Here is a 24,078-nt window from a genome sequence, read left to right on the forward strand (position 1 = left end):
GTCACTGCATCTACTGTGATGTGTTCCAAACATTTTAAACTGAGGCTTACAACTGGACTCCCCTTAAAAATGGTTCTATTCCATCTGTGTTTAATTGGGTTGAACAAACAACTCTAATTAAGAAGGCCACTTATAAGAAAAATTCTTTCACCAAAGAAAATGCTCATTGATAGGCAATTTTTTTGATAAAGTCACTGATTTAACTCCCATATTCATCATTTCATTTAAATACATATAATATCATGCTTATTTATGTTTAATAAATGTATTTGCTTACAGAAAAAAAATCATTTAAATTCTCACACAGATACTGAATAAATAATATGTTTGGTAAAATATATATCTTTCTGTTTCAGCATTGTCTATAATGAAGATGAAGAAGATAATGCAACAAGTACCAATTGCCAACCATCTACATCTTATGGGTCTACAGAAACACAGGAAGAAAATGATATTTATAAGGCTTCATGAGGCTTGAACTGGGGGAGACCAAAAAGATGTAAAGACCCTGCAACTCAGCTGAATTTGTAGTGAAATTACAAAGGAACATGCACACGTTTTCATTTGTGTCATTGTTACATGGATGCATGTCAGATGTTGAGATCTAATTGAACTTTTGGAAACTGGTGATGATGTGATGGGTGATAAAGGGTTTACATTAAGGAAGATACTTTCAGACAGGGAAGTGTCATTGAACATTTCAGCATTTGTACAAAAGACAAATTTACACTAGAAAATGAGAGAGAGAATGATCAGCAAGAATCAAAAACCAAAAGAATTAAAGAGTATCATCTGTTTCACACATCTATTTCATTTCTGTCAACCAGGTATGGACATAAGCATGTACACTACCTAATTTTAATGAACCCATAGTGCAATCATGGACAAAATGTAATAGTCAGTATTATATTGTTTTTATATGTATATATAAATTGGTTTTCAATAAAAAAAGGATAATAAAAAGCAATATAATATTAGGAAGTATTAAAGTCTTTATTAAAATTTTGAAATAAATAAGAAAATTCATTCTTTCTCTGTTATCTATGACATTTCCCTTAATTATATTGCGCAACCAGTATCTGCTGGTAGTACTGGAAGTACGAATTAAAATTCATAAAGTACATGTATACATAGAATTTGGCTAGGCATTAGTTTATTTCAGATCCTATGGTAACTGAGTCAATAAATGTTTGATATAATCCACCCAATACACATCTGATAAAGATTTTCCACAGGTCATTAGGGGCTTATCTGTAAGATTCAATTTGCAATTACCTTTATGTTGGTATCAAGAATCCATAAATAACAGAACACCTAAGATTATATAATGCAAGACATCACAGATTTATATCTATAAACCTTATATTATGTTCAGAAATATGTTTATGACAGCAAAATTGAAACCGAAAGTAAAAAAAACCTCTTCTCTTACTCACCTCTTAAACCATAAATGGATACCTCACAAATATAATTGAATTCTTTATAGAAGGATTACCTTTGTTTTGTTTAATATATAACTCTACAAATGAGAAATTAATGTTAGGAACCAAAGATAAGTCAATTTCATTGTATACACAGCTTATACTGGCTTATCAGCTTGCCAGTTATGCCTCGTTCTGGTTCTTGTTCTAAAAATAGCTGTAGAATATTAAGAATGGTCTATTACATTTTATGTTGTAGAAACTACATCCTCACCCCTGTTATCCCTCCAGGCATCCACTGACCTAAATTTATTGAAAATTGTTTACTCATTAGATAGCCAGGAAATATCTCCTGAGACTGGCTACAAGCCCTATATACTCAATGATTGGTTTAAAAAAATACATTTGAGGCCCGACTCTATACCAGTCGTAAACCCACCTCGACGGGTCCCTGTCGCATTAAAAGACATATTACGAGAGGAACTTGATCGGATGGAAAAGCACGAAATAATCGACAAGGTCAAAAATCCAACTTCTAGTGACTTGGGGTATGTCTAGACCCCAAGGCACTCAATGAAGCCCTGTACAGACCTCATTTCGAAGAAGTCACTTCGCAACTTGCAGGTGCAACGTACTTTTCAGTACTTGACGCCACGGGTGTTTATTGGAGCGTGAAATTGGATGAAACCTCATAATATTACACAACCTTTAACACACCATTTGGTAGCGATTATCTTTTGGACTTATATGTTCACAGGACATATTTCAACAGAAACTTTATGAAGCCTTCGAAAGATTACCAGGCGTGACTGGAATTGTTGATGACATTTTGGTATATGGACAGACAAAGGACGAACATTACTCAAATTTGAGACAGGTCTTACAACGTGCGTTTAAAAAAAAAGTCCGACTTGTATACAAGGGGAGATGACTATAGTTTATGCATTTCGACTATCTCCTACGCGCTGATCTCCCTTTACACTATTTACCGCGAGAAGCGTATATTTTAGAAGGCTACCCGGGTTTAAATTTTGTCCCCGATACCCGTCGTCCTGAAAACATAGAAATATAGGGTAGGCCTAACAACATATAAAGTAGATCTACACATTTGCTTTATAGAACTGCTATTCCTCTAGTCCTGAAATTCTTTCCACTCTCCGTTTGTAACACACGAGAATGTAAATGAGATGGGTATCTATTTTTAAACATAGTTTGTTGTGCCATTATTATGTTAAAATTCAAATACTGTTCATTTTATTCACATGGAGCTTATATAATACCTTATTATAAGCTATAAAATCCATATATGTATTAATCTTTTACATAATTATACATGTATAATATTCATTCAATTATAATATAGATCTATACTTATAAATAAAATATTGATGAAATAAAGTACATATTTTCATATTCCGTATTTTAACTGTAAAAAATATGGAATATCCTGTATATATTGATATAATAATAAGCAATAACAAAATTATTTTGGGTTAAGATTGGCTCAGATGGAAGTGATGTGACTAGATATAGCAATGAAAAAAAAAAGAATCGCCCAACGTGGGGCTCGAACCCACGACCCCGAGATTAAGAGTCTCGTGCTCTACCGACTGAGCTAGCCGGGCTGTTGCATTAAAAATTATTATAACCATTTTATAAACATTACTTATGTATTTGGTGGATAGTTTACTACAAATATTTTAAAATTGCACTTTTTTCTTAAACTGACACAATACAAGCTAATAACTCTTATCTGGTAATAATTGCATGCCTTTTGTGACACAAATTAAGTACATGTTAAATGGTAAATTCTGCCTTACTAGTCGTTAAATTTTAAAGGAGAAGCTATCCTTTCACTTCTGTTGTCAATGAAGCTAAAAAGATTTGTTTAAAGAGTTAGAAAAGAAAAAGAGTAATGTTAGACACGAAAAAACGTCAAAAATTAACATTGACTAATTGTTGCTCACAAAATTATTTGATTATACTGTATTGTTGTCAGGTTGGCTACATTACTTCTTTGTTCAAACATACATTGCTATACAGGTTCGCCCCCAAAACGACTCGCTCACATCGAATTGCAGTTAACACGGCCTCAAAACAGTTCGGCCTCAAGTAATAGAAGGCCTCAAGTAATAGAATTTGTTTTTTGTAAATGAAGATGTTGAGTTTTTTTCTGTAAATGAATTCTTTATTTCATAAACAGTGTGTAGAATGAGGGTACAGTATTTCAAAACTATTTGAAATACCCTGATACATGTATGTTGCATTCTGAATGAAATGTAACTACCTCTTAGTCTTGAAGAATGGCAAATGTCGCTATCGTTTACCTGTCAAAATAGGCACTGAATAGTACTTTTAACTCTGAATGTATTCTTTGCATTGATTAAGAAATGAATAATTCATTAGAAAAAACTTGAATTATGAAAACTAAATTCTATTACACATCAAGTAAATTGTTACACAGAATTGATTGGCTTTTAAAGCGTGAACAAACATCTTAATGTTGAGGCCAATAATTCAAATTCAACTTGTCTGTAGAAACTATCTCTCCTGGTAGTTTTAATGTAGAACAATTCTCTTTGGAGGAAAGGTCTGGGTTCAAGTCCCAGCTAGGAGTATATTTATTTTCTACAAACATTCCAAGTTCATTTGTTACTGCCTTTTGACAAAGAAGATAAAATGAATTCAAATAAAAATCAAAGCACGGATTTATATTATCTATACACCAATGGAAAATGGCCTCGCGTGTCATGGTTTCTTTTTGGATCGGCAGTTGGTTCTTTCTACATGTATATACATGTATAAATCCTTACAAATTTCATAAAAAAAACCACCATTTTTTTGGAAGCCAACCGTTACGACAACATTTGTCTGATTCTGTTGCCGAGTAGCCATTGTATAAGTTGGGAGGTAAAGCATTACGAGTATAATGCCTAAAGCTCTAACCAAAGGTAAATGTAATGGCTCGTGATGGTCGCTTTTTGGATTGGCGGTTTGTAGGTTCTGTATATCAAGTTTATACGTAGTTTGGTTAAAACAAGTATTTTCTGGAGTCAACCGTTATGAGTCACCATGTGTGTGCTTCCGTTGCGGAATAGCCATTGCATTAGTTTGGAGGTTCTTTACAGCAATATATAAGGCCCAAAGCTCTAGAACTCGAGAGGCCAACGTGAAATGGTTGCTTTTTAGAAAGGCGGTTTATTCGTTCTGTATATTCGTATTAAAAGTCTACAAATTTTCGTGAAAAGTACCATTTTCTGGAGCCAATCGTAACTTCACCGTTACTTCACCGAATATGGCCACGGGAGACCCGTGTGGTATGGTCGGGGTTTTTGATAAGCGATTTCATGATTTGAGAACTTTCCATTTCCTTGTCTTTTTTGCATTTGATAGATTGGCGATTCTAATTGATTCCGGGGACTATAATTAACCTGATGATCTAATAAATATTATACAGTATTGCAAGACTAGTCTACAACTCAACATTAATTTTTCATGTATTATTTTGTGATGTATTTGCACATGATATATTAACTCAATTTAACATCATTATCTTAGGTAACTACTGTACATACAAAAGAGTTAGACCAAAAATTATACTATTTTTATCTAGGGTGCTTCCCTAAAGGTCTATCTTTTTGGCTCACTTCAAAAATGGTAAGTGTGGATTTTTAGAAATTCTAATATATCTATTAAGTAAGCGATATAAGTATGGTTTTCAAATATTTCTATAAATTGTAGACAAACAAAACTAAGAAAAAAATTAGTAAATCAGATAAGTAAGATTAATTATGAATTATTCATTTGCCATCAGCAACAACGCCCCAACAACTTGATAAAATATCAGAAATAACAGTAATTTTTCAACGAGTTGTCTTAAATACGGAAATATAGCACATACAAAAGCAATTATTATGTAAATTTTCTACTACTTTTGATAAAATTGTGTACTTCTTGAAAATAATCTTATAATGTTCTGCTTCTGTTAGTCCGTTTATACCGTGTAATATTAAATAAAGTGTGTCTCTTTGAAAAGTGTCTAATTTACACCTCACATTTTCGATATCTGCACCGAATTGGTATAAAATACTTGAAACTTTTTAACGAAAAAGATCATTATTTAAGTTGCACCATGTAATGAAAAAATAAAAGTGACCTAATATGGAAATGGTGTTTTACAAGACTTTAAAATTGTTTTTTTTATTTCGCTAACGACTCTAGACTCACGAATAATTGTTGGAAGATAATAACATAATTGTAAAGCTGATGAAATTGCAGATTTTGAATCGAGTAATGTTTAGCTACGAACATTAAAACATTTCCTTCAAACGAATACAATTATATTATTTAAAAACTTGAAAAAAGTTATCTCAAAGTGAACATATTAATTGATGTTCCACTCTTTATGACATAATTATGTAAACCATAAAACATATTGCATAAACCATAAAATATAGTTCATAAACAATTTTTACGGTTGCCATGGTAACCCAATGACGTTGCTACTGTTTATCCACATAAATAAATTCTGCCAGAACAATTGTTAGAAAAATATATCAGGTGAAGGATGGTTGCTAAAATAAGAAAATGAAGCATATACTCGTATTTGCAAGAAGACATTTTTATTTGCTATTTTTCTCAACGTAGATAAGTTATCGACGGAATGTGAACAATCTGATTTTATCAATTATAGAGAACATATGAAGAAAAAAGAAAACAACAACAGAACTCATGAGAGCAAGTTTCTATAGATCATTTGTAAGTTTTAATCTACTGTCCCGGGAAACAATCAGCGTCACACTGTATCATTTCTTCAAAGACACCGCTACAATAATATCCAAAGTTCGCCGTGCCTTCGCACGTGCGACTTCTTGTCCGCGCACCAAGTGACCCTTCTGCTATGTCTCCACAGAAACATTCCGTCCACTCGCCCCAAGAACTAAATGTACCGTCAACTGAAAAAAATGTCAAATATTATTTCCTTTGTTCTATATTAGAAATTACAAGGATCGGACACTCCCAGTTATGCACCTGTCAATATTTTGCCCTACCGGGGGGGGGGGGAGGCGGGCATACACGGGGCTTTAGACAGAAGACCATTCCTGGCAGGCGGGAATTTGACAAACTTATGGAATCCGGGTCCCGGGTAATAGACTTTGGCCGGTTTTTAAATCCCGGGACTCGGGAATTTCGACGCCACAAAATAAAAAAGGGGAGTAACTGCGAAAGGTCTAAAGACGACGGCGTGTTTTTGAAGTTGCAGACATGAAACTTTTCGAATTTTTCTACGGTAGAGAAAATTGTGGGATAAGGCGAGAAGGTTGCCCCAGCATTGGGATTTATTTGCAAAGGTATACAGGGATTGTATTCTTCATTTGTTTTCACCTATACCCAGACACTATGTGGAGCCTAGCGGTATTCATGTTTGTCATCTGTTTTCGCGAGTAGACCCATTTATTTTGCGAGTCTGAAAGGCGTTGGAAATCACATGAAACTGATACATATTTCGTATTAATAATACTAAATCCACAAAAGAACGTTCACTTTGCCTGTAGAATATATCCACATACCCCAATTGTGACAGTTTTACTACTGCAAATAGATATCAAGATTGAAAAATGTCATTATAAATAGGTTAAAATTGTTTATTACCATTTATCTGAAGTTGAGTTTGTCAAAATTTCTTCAAAATACATAACTGGTTATATTTTAACATTGTATGACAATTTTTATGTGGTACAGTTTATATTTTGTTAACTGATTGAAAAGTGGTTGTGAAATTTTGAAGAACAAGAAAATGGGTCAATAATGGTTTGTCCTCGATTCATAATAATAATTCAGATAAAATTTAAAAAAGTTTTTGCATTTATTAGCTGAAATGATAATATTTGCAGAATTTTAAGAGAAATTTTATTTTTATAATTTCACTGTCAGTTATTATAGAAAAACCTGTTAGCTGATCGGAAAGAGGCAGTACGGGGATAAACGATTACAGCAGAAAATGTCGTATCGATTGAGATAATCCCTTTAACTGCAGTATGAATGAACTGATCAAGTGACACAAAACGGATGTTGAATACATACACACAGAATTATGTTATTAATTATTCATTTTTTAATTATTTTAACACCTATGCGACCAGTGTAGATCCAGATCAGCCTGCAAATCCGTGCAAGGGAGTCCAAATCCAAAGGCTGAAGTCACGGGACTCCAAGTGTACTGACTTAGTCAGTAGTTCCCTTGAGCCTTATTAGAATCAGAGACATAGAGATAAGCAGCTCTTATATACTCCATTGAAATATCACTCATGCCTATCAAAAAGTGAAAAAATAGGCATTTTGTAGCAAATAAAACTTTAGTAAGTTAATGGATGTACATTTGATCCTTAAATATTATATAGCCTTTCTTTGAAAGGTAAATCTTTCATCTATGGCTGCATGTTAAAATATTGGTAACTTTCCATGCCTTTCCCTTAGAAAAACATGGCAGAACATACCCACTGAGCCAGTTTTTTTGTCATATGAATAGTTTTGTAACAAAAAATGATGTAACATTTATTTAAATGGGAACTGTAAATATATTTACCTGCAGCCATAGACAAATGCATAAGTTTTCAGAAAATGTATTATTTTACTGATTTTGATATCTGGTTAGTAAGTTTTACTTGCTACAAGTTTTAAGTTTAGCAGGCACGCGTGAAATTTTAACTGGCTAGGAAGAAGCCTATCTCTGTTATCTATGTCTCTGTTAGAATATGATTTTTAATAAAGTAAGAAAATGCATTTAAATACAATGTATGTCAAAACAGATCCAGATAAAATAATATCCTTTTTTCAGATGTATAACCATCATTGTTTTTTATCATTTACTGTTTCAACTGCTTGTCATAACGAGGCTTTGAATCTTGGCTATCGGTTTCATCTTCATTGGCCTTGTATTGCTTTACGGTCGTGACTTGCTCTAATAAAAAGTAAATTTAATCTGCAGAAACTATTTTAAGGCTTTGTTCTAATCTGATAAATGTGAATGTATTAAAATGTTGATTTATATTTAAACAGGTGAACATTTGGTTGGACCATTTGACGAGTGTTTCTGCCAACAGAAAACGGGGCAAGGCAAAGGCGTCCGAGACACGGTCTTTGAAAAAGGTATTCAGGCACAATGACAATATGAGTTGAATTTCATAAATGATTGCCTCAACATTAAATGAGTCTGAGGCCAAAAAACGCTTTTTTCTGAAAGCCATACAAAACATAAGGGGTATTGCACTTCTGTGGTCTAAATATGTGTATTTTGTATTTGTAAACTTTATTTGAAATAAAAGAGTATTCAGTTTCACACCAATGACATGAAGTAGAATTCTGATGTAAAAATTTGCATTTGATTTCTTAAAGACATGAAAGAAAATCTTCGAAATACGCTATAAATATATTGCGCTCATGTAGCGCAAATGTAATAATTGGAGGTATGTTTGGATGAAAAAATAATTTCTGAAGAATAGTAATGCGGAAATGAGCCATTTTCTTCAATAAGAGGATAAGTATGATATGTTTATTCAGTAATTGAAATTTTACTCACAAAAGCATTATGTTCCTTTAAACTTAAAATTGGTGGATTCTCCTGAAAAAGCACAATATTGTTTATAATGTCACTGGGGGCTACTGCAAGTCCTGTCAGTTACGCATACTCCAAAATATTTTCTGTTAAACAAAGATATTGACAAAAATTCTCACATGGACACCAGAATCTTAAAGATTATCAATTGCTGCAATACCATGTCATGTAGTCTCCATATCACGTGATTCCCCACCATAATTGCAAGATTAGTTTGATAGACTTAGTACCAGCAGAATTGTTAGAAAATAATGTGTTTTCAAAAAAACGAAAAACAAAATTCAGTACCATTTTTGTTCCAATAGAATTAAAAACAACCTATTGTTTTATCTATCAAAAATATATATTGGAAATCTTTGTTAAGTTGTGCTACTAAATTATTAACTTTTAAACAATCCAGGTTCAAGCTTCTATCCAGGTCCCAGCTCCTATCAAGGTTCAAGCTCCTATATATCCCGACTCAAGCTCCCATCCAGGCTCCTGCTCCTATCCAGGCTCTTGAGGAAAGTGCACCAGATTGTGAGTACACCGTGCAACTTAGCTTAAGAAAATTATGTCAGTTTTTTTTGTAGCTTTGTGTTCATTGTGAGCTATAATTGTCGTTTCTCCATGAAACTTGGTCAAAATGTTTGGCTGAAATCTCGGCAAAGTTCAAGGTTGGGTCATGTGGGGTCAAAAACTATGTCACTAGGTCAAATCTTAGAAAAAGAATGGCCACATTTTTGGCCCATTTGTCATTAAACTTAGTGTAAATGTTCAACTCTATGAAATCTAGAACATGTTCAAAATTAGGTCATGAGGGGTCAAAAATTAAGTCATTAGGTCAAATCTTAGAACATTTTTGGTCCAATTTAAATGAAACTTAATACATTTGAAACCTTAAAGATTATAAAAATGCCCTCTATTTCAGAAAAACAATGTGGAAGTGTCCAGGTTTGGCCGCAGGAGGAGGAAGAATGTCCTTTTTAATGACTTTTTGTGTTAAATGTTAAAATAAAATAAGAAGTTAAAGTGTTGTAAGTTTTTAGCTCATCTGAGCTGTGAGCACGAAGCTATTGTAATCGGTGAATGTCTGTCTTCGCAAATCTGGTGTCCTCAACTTTTAGTGTTTTAACACTCTAAGAGGCCACAGATATGGTTCAATTATAATTAAGCTTAGTCAGCATGCTTACCATCCCTACAGAAACTGGGTCATGTGGTGTCAGAAACTATGTTAGTAGGTTTATTTTGTAGCTAAACTATAAATGTAAAATATTTAAGAGCTTATACGATCGATTGTGTGTCCGTGTCCGCAATGGTTTTTTTAAGTCATACATTCTATTCTATGAAAGATATTCAATCGAAACTAAGTACGGTATTTAGTGGGACTACCACTACCATACTAAGAAGGCCTTTAACCTGGATGCATTATTTTCAGAATTATGCCCCTTTATTACTTGAAAATACCCATTTTATCTTCAAAGTCTAATTATTTGAATACTATCAAAGTTATTAAACTACAATTGATACATATATACTCATTGGGAGTGACTATACCTACCTTACTTCAGAGGCCCATTAATCTGGACTCATTATTTTCCTAATCATAAGCCTTTGTACTTATATTTTTCATTGTTTTTCTGATAACAGTTTTATTTATTGATTGATCTCTTAGATATTTACCCTCTCCCCTACCCCCGGGGCATTTGATGCACCAAGCAGGCTCAAGGGTGGGGATTTAGACAAAATTGGTTGTCTCTAGGGTGGGGATTTAGACTTCAAACATTTTAAGATGTCAAATTCACCTGGGTCAGCCCGCCGCCCCCCGGGCGGGCAAAATATTGATAGGTGCATTAACCCTATATAAATGCTTAAATATCTTGTCGTGCACCCGATAAAGGTACATTGATCGATAATTTACCGGCGCTAAGCGTAAATGCCCGTCCGCAACGGATACCTACTTTACAAAATATCATACAGCTTTTCCATTTATTATCCGATTTTGAAAATTTAAAGTTTATTTTGAAGAAAAATACTTGTTTAATTCAAATATCTAATTTATTTTTTAAAGGTACAGTTTATCTGTCCGCAACGACGATTAAAAAATTAACTTGACGAAATCCGCGGTAAATTTACGTTTTTTATATAAAAAGCAGGTATTTGAAGTTCATAATAATTTCACTTTCAAAATAAAAAAGAAGCCGATGTTAGTTATTCACAGATGATCAAAGATGCGATATTTAAGATTTATTGGGTTATGTAGTCAAATTTATTAACGCACAATTGTTTTACGGGTAATGTATTGCGGCCTTTACAATTCGCTCAACACGTGAAGAAAAATTATTCATTTTTTTTAGTACAAAATATTACCGAGATTGTCAATATTGCCGTATTCATAGAATATTTAAATTTCATTCATCATTTATATCATTATTATTTTGTTTGTAAATCTGTTTTCAAATGTCGGTGCAGTGTAATATAAATCCGTGATTAGAAAAAAATGTAGTAATTGAATAAAAAGAAAGTGAAATAACCATACATGCAATTAACGTTTAAATAACTGAGTATGTAGTATGAATATTGTTTAAAATGTGAAACAGTCATTTGACTTTACTGTATATATATATTTTCAATTAAAGAAATGTACAAGCGTTTTTCGTTTCAGCATTTTGGTTATTGTTATGATATATATTTATGTTTCTTATGTTTTAAAACGTGTTATAGCAGCTTTTAAGTCTTCGGATGGAATAAATATTTACCGGAGCTTTCAGAAGCTTCACCACAAGTTTTTCTACACATTGCATGTCTTAACGAATCTCCCTTGCAGAATTGTCCACCATTTGCAGCATTTATACATTCCTGGGTTTTTGTCCTAACTCCTGTTGATCCTTTAGCGATCCCGTCACAAAAACAATCCGTGTAGTCGGACCATCCGGACAATTCACCATCAACTGAATGGTCAAATGAAATCAGGTGTAGTTTACTATATTTATAAGTGAATGAAATTCCAACTTTTTGAAGACGAAAATATAATTATTATATAAATGATATGACACAATTTTTGTATCCAGCATATTATCTTGTATTAAGAAATATAGTAGAGCAAGATAATTTTTGATCGAAGGCCGATTGAGTTTAAGTTCTCTTATTTATTTTCAGGGTTACTCCGCAAATAGTGTAATTTGATCATTGACCATCTGGTATAGGTTAGAAAAGCGCAAAACCGACTTAGAAATGACGCAAAATATTAAAGCTAGATTTACCACGCCCTTATAAGGTACTTATTGTTAGGTTTCAATCAGTTGCAACATAATATATGTTTCTTTTACATATTTACTTTGGTTAAAGAGCCAACATTTTTTTTTTCGAAAGTTAAATCTATTTTATTTTTTCGAAAGTATAATATATTATCATTTTTTATTGAAATCTTTTATCAATTTTTTATAAATTCCATTATGATAACCTGTTTCATTAAAAATAAAAACTTTTGGCCGTATACATACCTGGACAACTGTTCGGACACGGAGCACTCTGAAGACTTTCGCCAGTGCAGTCGGCACCGGAACCACGAGGTGCAGGATCATCACAGAGTCTATATCGAGTTGTCAGCACTATATCCCTGCCAGCCTCTATATATAAACAAAATTCAGTAGGTGATTATTAACATTTTTCTATTGTCATTTAAAACAATTAGACAAAAGTCAGGGAGCCATGTATTATTTAACTAAGCTCTACTGTTGCCAATAAAGCACATTTTACGATATTCAGTAAAGTCTTGATAAAGATATCATCATGTGAAGGGCTTGCCTATACATGTATATATATCTAAAGTAGTAAAGTAGAAAGATACATTTCATGTAATAATACAAAGAATAACTTGAGCATTTTCAAGTTGGAAAGAATGCATATATGTACTAGTATATACAAAATCAGTGTCTCCATTTTTGGAGAATCTCTTCAATGTTTGCACAGGGAACACCACATATGGATTATTAAATCATGAATACCGTTGCAACATTCTGACCATCCACTCCATTGCCCCCAACTTCCGTTCTCTGAAGCCAAAGTATCCCTTGCTCCCCAATCCTGAAATAATTCAATAGTTGCTTACTTTTAAACTAAAGTTCTGACAGAAAACACGCTGGTGTCCATATCAATGTTTGCCATTAAAACTTGGAATAAAAATAAGCCGCTTTATATGTTTTTAAAGCCACATTTTCTGAAAAATTATTTGATATATGTTCAATTGGTCAGTTTCATTTAGAGTGAAATAATGTTTGTTTCCCAAAATTTGACTAACGAAACTAAGATATTTGCATATGAACATTGACCTACAATAAAAAAGAGTGACGATCAGTTTATAAATATCAGAAAACGGTTGTTAGTAATTTTAAGCTAAAAATATCGTACTCGTAATATGAATCAAAACTCTAAGAGCAGATTTTTGCCAAACATTAGCGTGCATATCGATCTATCTTACGTTGAGAAAAACAAAGAACCAAACCAGGACGGTTTTGGTATAAAGTTATCATTTCTTAAAATATTAAAATATATCTTGACCAATTAGTTTGCAAAGTCATGCTTATTTTGGCATTAATTACAAGTATATCTGCATGGATATATGAATTCACACACATGCGCGAGATTAAATAGCTTGTAAAGAAATAAGAAAAACAGACTTTTAATAGTTAAAGTAACAATTTTTTGAAATGCAAATTAAATTCATGAAATTTAAATTAAATACAACCATGATCAGTCAAAACAAAATGAAATTGCGTAACAACACGGCAATCTGTCTTCTCTCATAACCTGCTGGAACTTGAAGTGTTATTACATGTAGTATAAATCCTAACCACCCCGTACATCCATCTAGTCTGAACAGACTATATACTCTTTGTAACTCACTTTTTATTGTTTTCTTTTTTTAACTATTTTGGTATTGAAATTGCTTTAAGTTAAAATTGAATGTTACAAATTGAAATCTGGGCAAATCCATCAAAAAAAAACAACAACAACAAAAAAAAACCCAGCAGGTTAAGGGTTAAAATTTCCATTTTATTCATATAAAATTTGATAGATATATTACCGGATCTGGTTGAGAAGCAGGAAGTGTGCAGCTGTGATCTCCGACAGTAATTTTCTTATTTAACTGAAAAAGATTGTCAACATATTGATAACTGATAACACAAATATGCGGCTTCCGGAGTTTATACACAGTTTTTATTTCAAGACATTTGTTAAGCTTTACTGGCGGTGCTTCTCTGTGCGTTATTTCAGACACTAGCGGGCAACTGCGATGAACCATTAACGTTTCGTAATCTGCCTAACGTAAAATAATTCAAAGTCCTTGGTGGGAATCGAATCCACAGATCCACAGAGGTGGGGGGGGGGGGCGAAGGGCAACGACCTTAGACACCCATGTCAAACAATACATACATTAGTATATACAATATACATGTCGCCGTTTATGAAAATGCGCTTGAATAGTATAAGCAAATAGTATAATTCTTTGGTAATAAAAATTGAACATAAGATTATTTTATAAGGTATTTCTTTCTTCAGCTGTTCACAAGACTTCTCAAGACTGACACATTGACAACATAACAACTGAATCTTAATATATCCTGGTTAAACACGTATCATACTCAAAAGCCAATTGTACTTTATTCACTAGAACAGAACTGACAATTCCAGCACACGATGAAATTCATATATTTCTTAGTACTTGAATTTCATTTTAAAATACTATATGGTGATTTGTATGACATAAAACAGGTGATATTTAAATAAAAAAAACCCCAATTATCGATATTTTTACCTGATCTTCTGTAACGTCGAAACATGGAGAATATTCTAGCTGCTCACTCATATACAGTACAAACTTTGGACAGAATGCGCCTGCGCAGTTCTTGTTATCTTCTCTGTCCCAATTCATATCACGAGCCTTTTTCGAGCTCATGCGGAAGTACAACATTCTTAAAATAGAAAATATTGTATTAAATTATTAGTATGTAAATTCACAATGAGCTCTACGTAAGTTATACTTTTTCATTTTAAAACATGCTTATAAATACATAAACATCCGTGTACCGGTGTGGGTGAATTTTGTCTGTCCCGTGAGGAACGTAAGACTTTACGTTCTGCGCATGCGCAGATAGTTGTCGGACGGGGCCGTGAGAAGTGTAAGACTTTTTGGTATAATTTTGCGTAAACCTCGTTTAGAAGCTCATTAATTAATCCAAGTGTAGTTCTTCCTTTTATTCATGAGCATAGAGCCATTTTCTACGACATCTACTTTTATTTATCTGTGACAACGTATCGTGTGGATGAAATATTGTCCAAGTCAGTGGGCAGTCTTTCGACATCGTCCGTTCCCGATGTCGAGTTGATGGAAAATCCTGGAAAATCAAAGAGCTTTGATCGAGGTAAGCTTGTTTTGATATTTTATATTAGAATCTGGTAGTCATAAGCATCGTTGAAAGTATGTTAGTTTTTATTAATGCTTACAGGAACTCACCATGTCAGTCTGTTTTAAGAAATGGGCGGTATATGGTATATAGCGATGTAGCTAAAGCAGAGACATAGACCCATGTCTGGCTCAACCTATCGTTTCTTTGCTTAAGCCGACCAGTCAGCCGACAGGGTATGGCCCACTTTAGTTCACTGGTATATTGTCTAATTATATCTATATATGTATTTAAATTGAATTAGTGTCAGCTCGGCCCTAACATACTCGGCCCCCGAGTCAGCTCGGCCCGATTCCAACTCGGCACGGATCAACTCGGCTCACTTAAAAATTTATTAATATATTGGTTTGATTTATCACTTTCTGTTGTTTGAACCACATTATTGATATATGGACTTATTCACAAACGCGGAAAGGCGTTTTCTTAAATTATTACTACATTTTTGGTAATAGAGTTTTCAATGATTTGGGATAGATCTATATAAACTCATTATTGTGAAAGTGTATACAGCTTTGATTCGTCCTCATGATGAATTTGCAAATGTTGTGTGGAATCCATATTTAATAAAAGTCATTTTCAATGGTACGAGTACAATCTAAATAGTCCTTACCGTTGCAACAAAAGCTGCTTTAGCTCGTTTCTCACTTAGATACTTTGAAGTTTACGGGTTCTATGTTTAAATAATATGATAATATCATGTCTGCTTAACGTTTGGACACATATCCTGTATTTTTCCCCGGGCAGCATTTTTTTAAAAACACCAGGTAGGAAAAATTTATTCTTTGAAATCTTCTTCGCGTTTTAGCAAGAGTCCTCAGTAAAATTAAGTGTAAAAAATATACATTAGCTTAACACTTCGGATCCCATTTTAAAATTTCTTGCTTTGAAGATTCACATTTTCGTTTTCTATCTTATCCTTTACAGGATATATGGTTTTGGCAAGCTTTGGGTGTCACAAGCTTCAACTCACCTGCTGGAGCTCAGAGATGCACAGACTATTATTTCCAGTTATTCGAACCCATTTAGTCACCTCTAACGATCACACAGCGATACTTCGATCATGGCATACATTACAATGTTACTGTTAAATCATAATTATGATATTGAACTGAGATACATCTAGTTCGCCGACCAGTGTTATTACCTTCCTTTCAGATACACTTTGCGCATCCGAAGATCGGATTTAACTTCTTCCATGGAATCTACAAATTTCATGCCATCTCCACCAAAGGTGATATCGTCTGGTGTGTAAATATACGCACTTATGTTTTCTTCATTAGCGCCCTCTGGTAAACAAACGCCAACGACCACAGATTTGCCTCTATAAATAGAAATATAGATTGTCGTAGAGCCATGCTTAAAGTCCTGCGATATATTATCATTTCAACATAAAAATATCAATGTGCTTTTAAAACAAATAAAAAAAACTATTTTTCACATCTATATGCCATTATTTCAGTGGCGTGCAATCTTGTAAAGCACTGTGCTTTTAAATTATTAGCCCAAAAACACTTTTATTAACTAAAACGGACATGTCTACCTTTTGGAGCTCTTGGGCGCCTTGCCGATGTGGCTATGTCGGGGTACATTGTCTCGTTCATCTTGGTTCTCATTTTATTTAGCAAGCTTGACAAACTCATCAGTTTTAGGTAGGAGTTCAAAATAAATACTGACTGATACAGAACAGTGTAGACCCTGATCAGACAGCATGGGTGTTACGGCTAATCTTTGTTTTTTACAGATGCCACTAGTAGGCAAAGTGTTAGTAAATAATAATAAAAAGACTGGGAATCGAAACATTACTCACTTTTCAATACCTTTCCCTGTGACTCTCATCTTCTTCGGGAAATCTTCTATATACTGAAACTCGTAGTAATATTCATCTTTGCCGATAATCGTAGTAAATTCTTTCCGCTCCAAGTTTCCATCATCTTCTGCATATATTTCATCATCATCGTCAAAGCGACGTCTCCGGACCTGTCTAGTGTAGGTATTGAAATCTTTCTCTGTTGTTCCAGGGAAATAGTCGAGCGCACCGAACATCAACTTTAATATCAATAAGTAATAAAAAAATAATTCTCACCAAAATGTCAGTATATACATAGACCGCTTAGATAAAAAAAACGTCATTAAATCAAGTCTGGGTATTTATCATAATTAATTTTTCGAACGCGCTTTATTTACCAACATGCTTCACGACAAAGGGCCACACAAGTCAACTAGTTTCACCATTTGGCCTCAACATTCAGAAAAAATTTTTTATGTTAATTGCAAATGTACCAAAAATGCCAACATGGCTCTCTCCTTTTTTTTTTTTTTTTTTTTAGAAAATACAGGTTGTGTTGTAAAAAAAAACAATAAACAAAAAATATAAAAAAAAAAAAAAAAAAAAAAAAAAAAAACGGAGAGTTCATAACTTACCCTCCTCGGAAATATTTAAATATTAAAAACTCTTTTCTAATTAAACTGTATGATAAAGCGTTAATTAAAGGTATATATATAATTGTTCCGGTTTTTTTTAAATGGAAGTGCGGATAACTCGGAAAACAATAAAGAATAATAAAGATATCAATATCTTTGGGAAAATTCATGCTCAAATTTTGTTAATTAAACCAACTTACAAAACGGGCGAGAAAATACCAAAAAATTAACCCGTACCAGACTGGCTTTCAAATGGGCAAGCCAACACAGTTTGACATTTGTTAAATTGCAAAAGTACTAAGTGAGGAGAAAAAACTTTTTGGTATATTTGTAGATTTTGAGAAATGTTTTGATAAAATAAATAGGGTACTACTTTTAAACAAACTCATACAGCAAGACTCTAGCTCTTGATTTATTAGAACTATCAGGTCTATGTATGAACCAGTAAAAATTTGTGTACCGACATTTTCGAATCAGGGATAGGATTCAAACCGTGGGAACTCGAGTTTAACTTGGCAATTTTAATTTTTTTTGTGAATGATTTAAAAGAAATTATTGATACAAATTTAGACGGAGTAATAAAAGAAATTCTGTTTTGCCGATAATTTTTCGATACAAACCCGAAATCTCTACAACATAATATTATGTTCAAACATATTCGTTGAAAATCAATGCAATTAAAACGAACTGAAAGCAATAATTTTCTAAACTGGGAACAGGAGCTCTACGTGCGACTATTACTTAAAGTGACATTGTCATTTTTCCATTGTCAAGTGGAGCTGAACTGACTATATATTCCAAAATAATGGCTGTCATAATAAAGTGATCGATCAACAGTTAACATTGGAAAATGTTAATGATAAAATATAAACCTACCTAAAATATAAAAAGACTGCCAAATTTAACGTTACAAGTAAAATCCGATGTATATTACGGGCTATGTGAGTTATTTATCGTTCATGCGAAGTAAATTATAAAATTGAAAGAAAAAACGGCAAAATTTATAATTATTTTGCCTTTCATTTACTATATGGGTATAATACTCATAAATGGGTCAAATTGCCACTTAAGATAATATTGAGCTTGAAATCGTTATATTATGTTAGTATCTATAGGGTATATATCTTGAAAACAATAACTGGAATCGAGCTCAGAAACGGCTCGCGAATCACGCGTATTTTTCATTACATCGTTCTTGTTTATCACAGCAACGATACAAAGATATCCGAATGTATTGTCTACTGTATACATGGAACAAGTTATATATTGGTCTCTTCCATGATTAGATGCGCAATATGAGATATTTAAAAGCATTAGTAATATCTTCAAATGTGCCTTATAGAAGTGAATTGGTCTATAATGGAATATCTGTATTACAATAAATGATAGCGTTGATAACTTGATAGCATTTAGTATTAACCAAGTGTGAGGTACATATATCCATATAGAACAAAATATTATTTTTCATCACATTTAAATGTTCATACTATATCATACAGAACTTTATCAACATTTTTTTTTTCAAGCAACAATTTATTTGCCCACTACTTTACGAGCGTTGCTTAAGTCAGTGAAATTAATGTAACAAATAAAAAGTTAAACGCAATGTTTTATTGACCTATTGAGTATAATAAGTTGCCAAGCTGCTAGGCTGCCAACTTCAGGCTGCTAGGCTGCCAGGTTGTTAGGCTGCCAACTTCAGGTTGCTAGGCTGCCAGGCTGTTAGGCTGCCAACTTCACGAACATGAAATATAAACAAAGTATTAAAAAACTGTTGAGTTAATGTTTTACCTTGCCATATAGGTCATTACAAACTGCCATGTTCCAGTTATCCCTATACACACATTTCTCCGTAATTGTGGTTGGCTCGGACTTTATAACTTGAACAGGTCCTGTCCAGTCGGAGTCTGAGGGACAGCGTGTGACGGAACCGTCAACGTCACGGAACGTGGAAGCCTCTTGGATGCTAAATTCTATAATCCCCTGAATACTGTCATCAACCAGACCGTCAAATACACGAGTACCATCTTCCTGTCAATGATATTGTCCGTAGATTTAGAAATAGAAAAGATTTAAGCAGTGATAGATCGTTCATAAAGATAAGCCTGGTGGGCCTCCATATACAAGTGGTTAAGGCGACCAATCGTTTGGTTAAAGCATACTGTAGAGGCATCGAATTCCGCCATGTTATGAGGAGTCCAAAGAAGTTTTAGGAAGTCAGATGATTTAATCAGCTACCTGTTTGTACCAAACTTAACGCAAGTGCCAAATTGACATATAACTTACCCCATCAACAAAACCAAATCTCATGTCAGTAACCGTGCTAACAACTGATGTGTCGGTTTTCAATTTAGGTGCAAAACCAATCGCTCCAGAAATGAATGTTTCGTTACCCTGGAAACCGTCAAACCAGCACTTACTGAAGTAAGTGGGACCGTCGTGAAACACTGTGCCGAGGATCTGTCCAAGTCTGAAATAATTAAGATTATTAAATTAAAGTTTCGAGCCAAACGCCTTATAATTAACCCTTTATTCGCGTTACAGGACATACAATGACACTTATTTCAAACCGACCTGCAGCTAAAGCGGATAATATCACTTATCAGATAGTCTAATTTTGATGTGATAATTAAAATGAAGTTGATTTCTGAAGCAGCAGTGAGAATCAAATGACCATTCGACTATATTCCCGATAGTCAAGGAGAACTTTCGCCCAACAAGCGATCTCTGGATTACAAATACGAGGCTCTCCTTATTGAGCTAAGCGGACTGACACGTATTACACTGCAGGTGGAAGCAATCTAAGTCGTGTGGCAAGATAAAGTAGAAGTTAGTATGTAAGTAAATATTATTTACTCGGATGGTAAAACCGCATCTGGATAGCTCGAATCTTCGTAGTTCCCAACAGATCTACCGAGGAAAATACTTTTTGTGATATATATAGACTGGTCACTGCCCCTATGATAAAATAGAAAAAAATAAAAGTAAACAGGATTTCAATATGTTAGGTAGTATTTATACATAAAAGTAATACTAATTATACTAATTCCAATATAATTGTGGTCCCCAGGAACAGTTTTGTGCTCGGGGTTCACTGTAGGGAAACCAACCTTATCATCTGACTTTGTTATTTAGATTTTCTGCTTTGGAAAAACAATTCTTCGTAAATAAACAAAAATCAGTAAATTATTACATCGTGAAACTGAAATTGGACGCCTTCGCGGTGTTAAAATATAAGATATTAATTACACATTTTTATGAAATTTATTTATTTTTTGACAGTTACAATCAAGATAAATTATCATGAAGTACAACTAGTTGTTGAATAAAAATATTTTCTAAAATGTCGGTAAATTATGTAAAAAACCCACAAAAACATTAACGACTCGCCCCCTCCTCCCCCAAAAGAAAAAACAACAACAGCAACAACGAAATCAACAAAACACGCTAGATCGTTTAATGATGACTTCATCAGTTCCTGCAATGATAGTGTCTTATTATTGTTGCTACAGTTATATTAAGTAAGAATAAAGTAAATATTTATTATCATGACATGTGCATATATATATTATTTAGGGATTTTTTATTGAGTTTATAAAAAAAAAACTAGTCTTACCTTGCTATTTGAAGTCCCTTTTGGCTTTCAGCAGACCTAGTATAGCATGTAAAACATTTCTCTTAATATTATTATTAGTCAGTAATATATTTTTGTAATAATAGTTCACAGTTTTTTTTAAATATCTATCTAAATACATTGTATTGTGATTTATCTACTCCACTAAATTTTTGTTAATTTTCAGGCATTTTTAGAAAACCAAATTCATATTATGTACTATAGAACTGTTGTTCAATCTTCATGGTAAAAAAGGCAATCTTGTATGGGGAAAATGTAAGGAACTTAAGGAAAGTATAAAGTTGGCTATTTTATACAAACGTGGTTAACTTACGATAGCTGGTAAATTTCAAACCATCCCCCTCTCAACCAAACGTTAATTCCTTGGTTCTTGTATGCTGAATAACAAAAATACGAAATACCACATAAATTCAAATAATAATTTTTTCCTCTATCCACTAGATGACAGCCTCCGCGGTCAAGGGGTTAGAGTTGATGACTTTTAATCCAGTTACCTCTCTGGCGTGGGTTCGATCCCCGGGAGATGCTTTGGTAGTTTAGCACAGAGGAAGGTAGTCTAGTACTGGTGTAACTCTCCAGGAACGATGGTTAGGAAACTACCCGCCTATATGACTAAAATACTGTTGGGAAAAGGCGTAAAATGAAACAAACAAACAAACTAGATTACCCCCTCCCCCTATTCCGTATGAAATGTTGTCGTATAAACGTGTTTTAAGTGCCACTGATATAGATACAATGAAGTTACTATACAATGCTGAGTACAATACTGAATTCTATTGGACGAGTGAACACCTGACAAACCTATATTTGGCGAGGCGCATAACACCCTCACTTCACACCACATTTCTTTCACATTTTGACAAAAAAATGTTACTCCGAATACAATAAGGATTTGATATGAACATTTTGGACTCTGGTAAAGAAATTCAAGCAAGACAAAGTACAAAAATGCTTTGACATTGATTGTTGAACACGGAAAGTGAAGACGAGACTCGACGGAGGGCAAAAGTGATTTGATATGTTTAAGAAATATTTGGACAAAACGCGGATATATTGATAAGAATGAATCCAGGTTTTTACTCGGGATATGTCTTTAATGAGGTTACTGTTGTATTCTTAATATTTAATCTAACATATATGAGGGTTTTAGTGACAAAAAAGTGGTTACTAATCAGATGAATACCTGTAAGTCGATTCAGTTGAACTTTCACCCCGGGTGATTGAGGATCGAACGGGTCCTCCCTCGTCTCGTAATTCATACAACCGCCGATGTTTCCCTTTTCACTCAGCATTATGAAGTCAAAGTTAAACCCACCCTTCAAAATAATAATGATCTTTTGTGAAACATACAACAGGATTTAACAAACAAAATATTATTTCCGGGTATATATTTTCATTTTTTTCTCAGTCAATTCTTTTGTATTTTAAATTTGATTCGTTTTAGATGTTGCTCTCAAACAATGTATATCATGATTCTTCGTTACAGCCATAGTAACTTTAGGTTATTATTTATTTATTTATCAACAATTTGAGCACAAATGGTCCTAGGACATCTGTAACTCTTGACCTGCTTACACAGTCTGGTACCAGCAAGCCAAGTCTCCCAACATCTGGTACCCAGCATATTGGCTGGTACCATGCCGATACACAGGTACCTTTCACTTACATTTTTCTTTGGATAAAACTATACTATTCACAACATACAGAAGGTTAAAGGCCATACCCGTTCATTAGAGTGGACAACATTATTATCAAACGTCCACATCGCTGTATGTTTCGCTTCCTCGTATTGATATGCCAGGCCTGTTGAAGGTCCTACTGGTTCCCTTGGAAACGTGTACCAGATACCAAAACCCTGGAGATGAGATATAATATAACATATTGAACCTTAGAACCGGAAGCTCAACCCTTTACTTTTGTAGCTTCATTTCAATCTTAAATATCACATGTAAGTGTTCTGTACATATCGATCTAAATATCTGAAGTAAAGCGTTTATTTAACCACCTTTCAATATAATGCAATAACAGTTCAACATTTTACAACATATATGTGTTCAGGAATAATATAATAATAACTGCTCAAACTTATGCTTTCTTTCGTTATACAAGGGCTGTCCCAATAAGTCATGGACAACGTTTAAATACGAAATACGCAACAGGTCTCTAAATTTTTCACCGGTATGTTAGTACCCTATTTTTGTGAACATGCAAACAAACAGCATATCATTTAATTTGATTATTCAGAAAAAAAGACTACATGGTAACGCAACCGAACGTCATAATTACATTACGTGACATTATGTCAATGTTTCTCCTTTACAAAGTATCACCTCTGTGAGGGATATATTTTGATGTCAAGCCATCTTCTTATATGAGACATACTCGTACACAAATTTTCTTTTGAAATTCTCAGCACACTCATTTTTTTACAGCCTAATATGTATGAGATACTGCAAAATGTCGGCCATTTTATTTAACACAATCTTGTGTAACCAAGGCACCTTTGGATAAGATTTTGCAAAGAAGGTAACTAAGTTAATA

At 33.6% G+C, this 24,078-nt stretch overlaps 1 protein-coding gene, 1 long non-coding RNA gene and 1 other non-coding gene across 3 annotated transcripts in view; 1 reads left to right on the forward strand and 2 right to left on the reverse strand.

Moving 5' to 3' along the window:
* Positions 1 to 2,973: 2,973 nt before the first annotated feature.
* Trnak-cuu (transfer RNA lysine (anticodon CUU)) lies at positions 2,974 to 3,046 on the reverse strand. Its single transcript has one exon. It is a non-coding gene; the product is annotated as a tRNA-Lys (tRNA).
* Positions 3,047 to 6,024: 2,978 nt separating this feature from the next.
* Positions 6,025 to 24,078, reverse strand: part of LOC132750591 (cell surface hyaluronidase-like) — a 28,684-nt gene continuing 10,630 nt past the window's right edge. The window contains exons 13-27 of the mRNA XM_060740603.1: positions 23,261 to 23,392; positions 22,721 to 22,853; positions 21,851 to 21,914; positions 21,520 to 21,555; positions 20,760 to 20,861; positions 20,190 to 20,373; positions 19,695 to 19,934; positions 17,290 to 17,528; positions 16,627 to 16,803; positions 14,834 to 14,990; positions 14,102 to 14,164; positions 13,023 to 13,101; positions 12,519 to 12,644; positions 11,775 to 11,966; positions 6,025 to 6,376 (exon numbers count right to left, since the gene is read on the reverse strand). Of these exons, the coding sequence (XP_060596586.1) occupies positions 6,192 to 6,376; positions 11,775 to 11,966; positions 12,519 to 12,644; positions 13,023 to 13,101; positions 14,102 to 14,164; positions 14,834 to 14,990; positions 16,627 to 16,803; positions 17,290 to 17,528; positions 19,695 to 19,934; positions 20,190 to 20,373; positions 20,760 to 20,861; positions 21,520 to 21,555; positions 21,851 to 21,914; positions 22,721 to 22,853; positions 23,261 to 23,392 (2,109 nt within the window). The 3' untranslated portion in view covers positions 6,025 to 6,191. The remainder of the gene's footprint in view (positions 6,377 to 11,774; positions 11,967 to 12,518; positions 12,645 to 13,022; positions 13,102 to 14,101; positions 14,165 to 14,833; positions 14,991 to 16,626; positions 16,804 to 17,289; positions 17,529 to 19,694; positions 19,935 to 20,189; positions 20,374 to 20,759; positions 20,862 to 21,519; positions 21,556 to 21,850; positions 21,915 to 22,720; positions 22,854 to 23,260; positions 23,393 to 24,078) is intronic.
* On the forward strand, positions 7,850 to 10,865 carry LOC132750598 (uncharacterized). The gene is made up of 3 exons (XR_009628576.1): positions 7,850 to 8,570; positions 9,437 to 9,555; positions 9,947 to 10,865. It is a non-coding gene; the product is annotated as an uncharacterized LOC132750598 (long non-coding RNA).

This window comes from Ruditapes philippinarum, unplaced genomic scaffold, assembly GCF_026571515.1.
Source record: "Ruditapes philippinarum isolate M1 unplaced genomic scaffold, ASM2657151v2 ctg2143_1_1_1_1, whole genome shotgun sequence".
NCBI classification, from domain to species: Eukaryota; Metazoa; Mollusca; class Bivalvia; order Venerida; family Veneridae; genus Ruditapes; species Ruditapes philippinarum.